General features: G+C 40.0%; 1 protein-coding gene across 1 annotated transcript; it reads left to right on the top strand.

The window, feature by feature from the left end:
* Window positions 1–5,194: 5,194 nt before the first annotated feature.
* Window positions 5,195–6,172, top strand: LOC117931234 (pentatricopeptide repeat-containing protein At1g26460, mitochondrial-like). Its single transcript, XM_034852157.1, has 2 exons — window positions 5,195–5,400; window positions 5,504–6,172. The coding sequence occupies exon 2, from the start codon at window positions 5,543–5,545 to the stop codon at window positions 6,044–6,046; it is 504 nt and encodes a 167-aa protein (XP_034708048.1). The 5' UTR covers window positions 5,195–5,400; window positions 5,504–5,542; the 3' UTR covers window positions 6,047–6,172.
* Window positions 6,173–8,708: the final 2,536 nt, after the last annotated feature.

Here is an 8,708-nt window from a genome sequence, read left to right as displayed (position 1 = left end):
TCAGGCGGTCAACAACTACCATGATGGAAGTATACCCATTAGAAGATGGTAGCCCCTCAATAAAGTCCATCGAAACATCAGTCCACATTCGAGTAGGGACAGGTAGCGGCTGAAGCAACCCCGCCGGCTTCATATAATCAGTTTTGAACCGTTGACAGATATCACATTGCTGCAAAAAATCCTTCACCATCCGACGCATATTAGACCAAAAAAAACTCTGTTTGATACGAGAGAGGGTTTTATGGAACCCAAAGTGCCCACCTATTGGCGACGAATGGCAGTCAGCCATTATCTTTGAAATCAAGGATGAGTTGGGGCTCAAATACACTTTGTTTCCCTTAAACCATACTCCATCACGTTGGAGCAACTTGTGGGCAGTTGGAGAGGGGTTTTTTTTTAATAAGTCTTCATAAAATGAGTCCTGATGGACTTCCTTTTGAAGCACTGGCCACCAATTTGCACGTGGTTGGGATAAGGATAAAAATTGGAATTCAACTACACGTGACAAGGAATCTGCACCTTGATTTTCAGGCCCACGTTTATACTCAATTTCATAATCATAACCAAGTAGTTTTGGCAGCCATCGAGTTTGTGCTGGTGTAGTAATCCGTTGCTCCAGTAGGTACTTGAGACTTTTCTGGTCAGTGCGGACTGTAAATGGTTTCCCAAGCAAGTATGGACGCCATAACTTGATTGCTTTGACAATAGCTAACATTTCTTTCTCATAGGTGGACAATGATAAGGCCGAACCCTTCAGTGCTTGGCTAAAGTACGCCACGGGTCGATTTTCTTGGGTAAGAATTGCACCAAGTCCGATTCCGCTGGCATCACATTCAATCACGAATCGTTGAGTAAAATCGGGAAGGCGTAAAATTGGTGGTGACGTCAAGGCCTCTTTTAATTGTGTGAAGGCCATCTCTGCTGCCTCATTCCATTGAAATCCATCCTTGCTCAAGAGACGGGTCAGGGGAGCTGCTATACTGCCGAAATGACGGATAAATTTCCGATAGTAGCCTGCTAAACCGAGGAACCCACGGACCCCTTTTGTTGTTGTCGGGGTTGGCCACTCAATGACAGCTTGTATTTTGGCGGGATCAACCGATACACCCTGCTCCGAAATAATGTGGCCCAAGTAATCCACCTGTAAAACACCGAATCGACATTTCGACTCTTTTGCAAACAAACTGTTAGTTGATAGGATTTGGAGAACAATTTGTAGATGTGCGAGATGGTCTTCCCATGATCTTGAATATATTAGAATGTCATCAAAGAAAACCAAAATAAATTTTCGGAGATAGGAACGGAAGAGATCATTCATGAGACTTTGGAAGGTTGCTGGTGCATTAGTGAGGCCAAATGGCATTACTATAAATTCGTAATGGCCTTCGTGTGTCCGGAATGCTGTTTTAGGAATGTCATCTTCGTGCACCCGTATCTGATGATACCCAGACCGTAAATCCAATTTAGAGTAGAATTTGGCTCCATGGAGTTCATCTAATAGCTCATCGATAATAGGAATTGGATATTTATCTTTAACTGTGATGTAGTTCAGAGCTCGATAGTCCACACAGAAACGCCAAGCACCATCTGTTTTTTTTTTACTAACAGAACTGGGGAAGAGAACGGACTGTTACTTGGCCGTATCAAACCAGATTGCAAAAGCTCTTTTACCATCTTCTCTATCTCAGTTTTCTGGTAATAAGGGTATCGATATGGCCTCACACTCACTGGTCCTGCGCTCGGCTGCAATGGGATCTGGTGGTCATGTGGCCGCCTTGGAGGCAAACTGGTGGGTGATTCAAATACATGGGAGAATTTTGCTAGTAGTTGGCCTATCTCAGGTGGGTAGGACTTTGGTTGGCTGCTGGCGGTGGTGGAAGGAATTATTTGGAAAAATAATCCAGTGCCTTGTAACCCATTGGATTCCTTGTCAGACAAAGCTTCGATGCTGGTTCGTCTCAATCCTTGGAAGGTCTGGGGGGTCCCTTCTACCTTGAAGTTCATGGTGAGCTGCTTGTAGTCCATCTCGATGGGTCCGAGAGTTTCGAGCCATTGTATTCCTAAGACCAATTGGCATGCCGCGACTGGAAGAATGTAGTAGTCGGCGGTGACGGAATATCCTTGAATGGTGAGGGTGAGACCGCGACATTGTCCAGTACATTCTATCTTCTCACGGTTAGCAACCATGACTTCGAATTTCTTATCCCGGATCACTGGTAACCCAAACCTTGAGACTATGGCATGATCAATGAAGTTGTGCGTACTACCACCATCTATTAGCACCATCACATTCTTGTTTTTCAGTTTGCCCAGAACCCGTATGGTTTGTGGGTGTTCAGTTCCTGCAATTGCATGAAAAGAAATTTCTGGTATAACTTCATGATGTTCTTGTTCCGGGTGAGCGCCTTCGACATCCTCAGTGTTCATATGAGGGAAATCCTCGATCATGAATAATTGAGGTCGTTCGCAACGATGGCCAGCAACGAACTTCTCGTCACAGTAATAACATAATCCCTTCTCTCGTCGTTCGCGTGCCTCTTGATTGGTGATTCGGCGGAATGTTGCTAGTTGAGCATTCGAACTCTGGTTCATACGCTGGGTTGGTGGAGGTCCTAGCACACCAGCTGTGGGGTTGGGTGAGGCCTTTGGTGTCAATGAGGCTGGTTGGAAACGAGTTTGCGGGTTTGGCTTCCTCTGCAGTTGGTTGCGTTCTTCAATCAGCCTAGCAACTCCTATTGTATCTGCCAAGGTTCGCGGTTGTTTAATTTTTACATCTATGCGAATTTCATCTCGAAGTCCTGCAATAAAACAACCGATGAGAAAATTTTCGGGCAGGCCATCAACTCGGTGGGAAAGCTTTTCAAAAGCTTCTTGATAAGCTGCTACTGATGTGGTTTGTTTAAGACGAGTCAGAGCTTCTGACGGGTCTTCGTAGTCGGTTGGACCAAATCGAAGTTGAACAGCCTTGGTGAACTCATCCCATGTGAGTGGTCCACGGAATTTCGTCAACCATCTGTGCCATTGCAGGGCGATGCCTTCTAAATGGAAGGAGGCCAGATGAACTTGTTGTTCTGGTGCAATGTTCTTGAAATCAAAGTACTGTTCTGCCTTGTAAATCCAACCAGTTGGGTCGTCACCGTTAAATTTTGGGAAGGACAACTTGAGGTGTTGATGAGGGTGGTCACTGATAATGTTAAAACGAGAAGTATGTGGGTGTGAGGAGTCATCATGTGGGCTACTGTTTTGGTTATGGGAGGCTCTAAGAGCTTGAAGCTCAGTTAACACTTCCTGTAAGACTGCATTCACCTGGTCGAAACTGGTATCGTGTCGTGCTAAGATTTCGTTAACATCGTTGCGGAATTCTGCATTCGTTTTGCTGCGAGTGTCCATGGTCGGACCTGGCTCTGATACCAATGATATGAAGGAATTTGGGGTTAAGGACAGAAAGGAATAAGACAAAGAGGGAACTGTTGGAGATAAAAGCTACCCCTTTTATTCAATTCATTCACGCTATATGTATAGCAACACATGGAAGAGAAAATAACAACAAACCTGAAAAAAAGGAAATGCTGCAGAATAGGCAACAGAATAGCACCCACTCTACTACCAAGACGTATTCAATAACTGACTCAACAATTAATGACTGAACAAGCAAATTAGACCAAGTCTTCCATCTTGCCACTAGGCCCACTATCACTTTCCATCTTGTTGCCACTACTGGCACGTGTATGCACATATCATTTGATACCAATGATATGAAGGAATTTGGGGTTAAGGACAGAAAGGAATAAGACAGAGAGGGAACTGTTGGAGATAAAAGCTACCCCTTTTATTCAATTCATTCACGCTATATGTATAGCAACACATGGAAGAGAAAATAACAACAAAGCTGAAAAAAAGGAAATGCTGCAGAATAGGCAACAGAATAGCACCCACTCTACTACCAAGACGTATTCAATAACTGACTCAACAATTAATGACTGAACAAGCAAATTAGACCAAGTCTTCCATCTTGCCACTAGGCCCACTATCACTTTCCATCTTGTTGCCACTACTGGCACGTGTATGCACATATCAATTTACTTCGCAACACCTACGAACCGTAATTCTTGGGTTAAAGGTCGGTCCTGCAATAAATTAAACTTTATGAGATCACTAATCAGAAAAAACTTTAAAAAAAAAAAAAAAAAAGGCTAAGTGTATCATATAAACCGCGTTTATAAGACCCAAAAAACATTTTTTTTCTCCATATAAAAAGCGCATGGGCGAGGCCCACATGGCAAATTTTGATCCTTGATTTAGATGGTGTTTGTTTTTTTTACTTAATTCTAAATAGAACCTTAGTACTTAATAGTGTTAAATATTAGGTTGTTTATTTTTGTAGTATTTTATTTCTATTAAGTATTAAAAAAAAATCAATCTGTTATTTTTCTAAATAGAAAAAACTACATATTTTGGTTTTTTCTATTTAGTAAAAAATTTATAATAAGTCATAAAAGAGTAAAAAAATAAATAACCTAAATTCTGAAAATAAATTGCTTTCAGTAAAAAGTCAAAAAAATAAACACCACCTTAGAAAAAGTAGACCATGAGGTGCCCCTAATTATTTTTTTTTCAAAAATAATGTCTTGGATTTTAACCCTTCCTCAAGAATACACGAAGAATTCCATTCTTACAACTAAATTATAAATGTCATTAATTTATTTTGGGAGAATTGTGTTTTGGGCCCAGTTGGGCCTAAAAATTAACAAATGGTCCATATATGTTACAGAATTAATAGAAAGGCTATGAGATATTGAGTGACCTATATACCCTTCTAATTTCCAAGTCAGATTGCTGTAAATTAAAAGGGAGAATTGTGTTAAATGTGAAATGCCATGTCACCTTCGCTTCTGTCAGTACTCTCGATGAAACCTCTGAACTGAGTGGAGCTTATCAATGGCGTCCCAAATGGCGATCCTCTCCAGAGCCCGTAAAACCCTCCTCAAAACCCTAAACCACCACAACAATCCCTTTAAAGCTTCCATTTCCACCTTCACATTCCTCTCCCAGGAAGCCCAACTCGCCGAGCCCAGCCTTCCCCCGCCATCTCCCACTCCACTTCCTCCCAACCCCGCCTCAGGGAGCCCGCTCTACAATTATTTTTTATGGATGGATCTTTACTTTATTTATATCAGGATGTTGTAAACAGGAAAGGAATCTATGCCTGATGATGAGTCATATGAATTGGTTGTTGGTATGCTGTTTTTGACAGACCAGATTGATGCTGCCTTGAGATATGTTGATTTGACTTTGAAATCTGGTTATATGTTATCAATGAGGGTTTTTGCTGAGTGTGTGAGAAGTTGTGTTAACAAAGGCAGGCTGGATGCTTTGGTGTCTATTATAGAGAGGTGCAAGGTACATGACTAATTAGAATTTTTTTCTAGATCATCTGTGTTAGGAGGAACACTTTCTAGTTATGTTTCTGTTTTTGACCTCGCTTCTCTGGAGTGTGTACCAGACAATGGATCAGAATAAAGCTCTTTCTCCCTCCTAGAACATGTGCATCTTCATTGCAGATATTGCAATGCAAGAGGATAATAGCAAGTTAGCTTTTTATGCCCTGGAATTCATGGCCAGATGGATTGCTCGGGGTGAGAATGCAAGGGGTCCTGTTCTACTCTCTGTGGATGAGGGGCTTGTTGTATCAGCACTTGGAACTGCTGGTAGGACTTACAGTTCTACTCTTCTAGATGCATCATGGGTGATCCTACGACGATCATTGCATCAAAAGAAGGCACCTCAACCAGAATCTTATCTTGCAAAAATATATGCCGATGCAGCATTGGGGAATTTGCAGAGAGCATTTAGCACTCTGCATGAGTTTGAAACCGCTTATAGGAACTCCCCCACAGAAGCAAAAGAGGATATATTCTCACCTTTTACATCTTTACATCCTTTGGTAATGGCAAGCTCCAAGAAGGCTTTTGAAACTTTGGACACAGTTTGTCTTCTTATCTGTAAAAGTTTCTGTTCTCACAATTCATTTACTATAGTTGGTTGATTTTCCATAAAGTGATACTGAAATCTGATTAGGGTGTAGTTTATTTTTACTTTTATTGTTTTTAGTCGTTTAGGTTCAATTTAGATCGCGAAAAGTAGCAGGGAAACTCAATTGGGAGAAAAAATGGAAAAGGAAGAAAAAAAAGCTTAAACTTCTCTAGCATACTTTTCCAATATTATTCTTCTTTTCTATAGAGAATAAAGAATTTAAGAATGTATAAGTTCTTAAATAATTTTCATTATATTTCAATTTTCATCAATTTTCTATGGAAAACCAGACTATTTTTTTTCCTTTCCCATAGCACTTTCCATGATCCAAACAAAGTCTTAATGAATCTGAAACTGGAATATAAAAAATATACACTTACCTTTATTTGTCAAAAAACAAACAGGCACACATATACATGAAACCCCTTCTCGTCCTTTATCATTTTTTTTTAGATAGGCAAAGAGGAAAATATTACCAATGCTTATGGTTTGTTGAGTAATAGATTTGAAATTATGCAAATCATGCATTATTGGATTTTATTTCTTTCCGTGGTTTAATTTTCTGTCTAGTCCACCATATTATTGACTTAGTGAGGAGCTCTCAATGGTAAAGATTCATGGAAGAGCATCAATCAGGGGTGGGATGAGTTCATGAGGTTCATTTCCTTCTCTTTGGGTGATTGGCGAAGAGTTAGGTTTTGTCATGATATATGGTGTGGGGAGTTGTTGCTACATGTCAGATTTCCTGAGTTGTTTTCCATTGCTGTGGACAGAGAGGTTTTGGTTAAGTTATCAGGGCTTTTTGAGAGGTGGGGCTTTTTGAAATTTGATGTTTGTGAGTGATGTCCAGGGCGTTAGGTTTGGCAAGGGATACTTTGGAAGCTATTAACATCTTTATTTCATACAGGAAGATGAGATATTTTGAGATGTAAGGCTGTAATAAGAGGGAATTTTCAGTGAAATCTTACCATGTGCTAATGACTGGAGAGGAAGGTGTTTTCCCCCTTTTCAGTCAGCCATGACATTGGGATGTGGTTAACCCGGCCATATGTACTCTTTAAGTTGTAGGTAGGTCGAATCCCTGCAATTGTACAACGCATTTACACCAACTATACAAGGCATGTACACCAACTGTACAAGGGTGTACAAGGGTGTGTATCTTAAGGGATTTCGAGTGATTTTTAAGAACTTGCTCATTTACTTTTTCCAATCGTGGGGGACATCCCTCACACTTATTGGTTGACAACATACTCATTGCATGCATTTTATTTGATATCTACCATGTTAATTCATTGTTTTATCTCCCCTACATTACTTATGCTTATGAGGGTTCATTTTTCCTCATTTCCCCTCATCCATGAGAATGGAAACATTGTTGCCCCACCCATATGCACTTGTTCGGTCGTCCCTTTGGTGGATTGCATAACTGTACAAGCCATTTACACTAACTGTACAATCCAAATGTGTTAACTATACAAGTGTGTACAACCCTACCTATATTGAAGGATTTCAACTTTTTTTGAAAAAAATCGTTGCTCATTTCCTTCTTCTTTTTACTAGGGGGACATCCATCACAGTCATTCCTCATTTCCCTCGTACACATTCAAATGCCTTGTGGTAGCACACTTATGTTGCATAGGAACCTAAATTGGGTTTCATTTTCCTCTTTTTCACTCAGCCATTTCTTTGGAATGTGGTTAACCCGCCCATATGCACTCTTTCAGTTGTATTTAAGTGGAATTGCTCCAATTGTACAAGGTCTTTACACCAAGTGTACAATGGCAATGTACTAAATGTACAAGGGTGTACAAGGGTGTGTATCTTAAGGTATTTCAAGTGATTTTAAAGCACTTAGTCATCAACATTTTCCACTCGTCGTGCACATTCCTCACACATATCGGTTGACAACACACTCCTTCCACGTATATTATTTTATTTGTACAATGTTAGTTCATTGTTTTAGCTCCCCCACATTACTTAGGCGTAGGAACCGAAATGAGGGTTAAGTTTTTCCTCCTTTTCCCTTATCCACGATAATGGAAACATTGTTGCCCCACCCATATGCACTTGTTCGGTCGTCCCTTTGGTGGATTACATAACTGTACAAGTCATTTACACTAAGTGTACAACCCAAAAGTGATAACTGTACAAGTGTGTACAACCCTACCTACATTGAACGATTTCAACATTTTTTTTTTTAAAAATTCGTTGATGGTGGTGTTTACTTATTGTTGGTAAGTGTTATGACAAACAATTTCTGTCTCCCTCTATTCACCTTGTTATCTTGGGTAACAACACATAATTTCAATAGGCCAGTTTGTTGCCTTTATGAAAAACTCTCATTTGATGTTGATGTGAGGACAAATATCTTTGAGGTATCTAATTCAACAGCTTCATGCAAAATCAGATAGTTAATTCACATTTTATGGCTTTAGAGGTTTATTTTCTCTTAATTTTCATCCTTCCAATATTCTTAAATTATGAGTATGTTGGCTTCTTTTGTTTGTAAGACGGATTTATGACTCTGCATCAATGGAAAATTATGTGCACAGTATGGAGTGACGGATAATAGGAGAACTTAAACGAGTACATGAGGGTGTCGAATTACACCTTTTCCTTTTCGTTTTTAGATGAAGCAAATAAATGATCTTTTATCCTTGAACTAATTGTTTTTC

Source organism: Vitis riparia, chromosome 14 (assembly GCF_004353265.1).
Source record: "Vitis riparia cultivar Riparia Gloire de Montpellier isolate 1030 chromosome 14, EGFV_Vit.rip_1.0, whole genome shotgun sequence".
Classification (NCBI taxonomy): Eukaryota; Viridiplantae; Streptophyta; class Magnoliopsida; order Vitales; family Vitaceae; genus Vitis; species Vitis riparia.
The sequence above is the reverse complement of the archived record's forward strand: the minus strand, read 5'-3'. Positions and strand labels throughout refer to the sequence as shown.

Coding starts and splice junctions, on each gene's coding strand:
- LOC117931234 (XM_034852157.1), top strand. CDS start 5,543: ATGTGCATCTTCATTGCAGATATTGCAATGCAAGAGGATAATAGCAAG.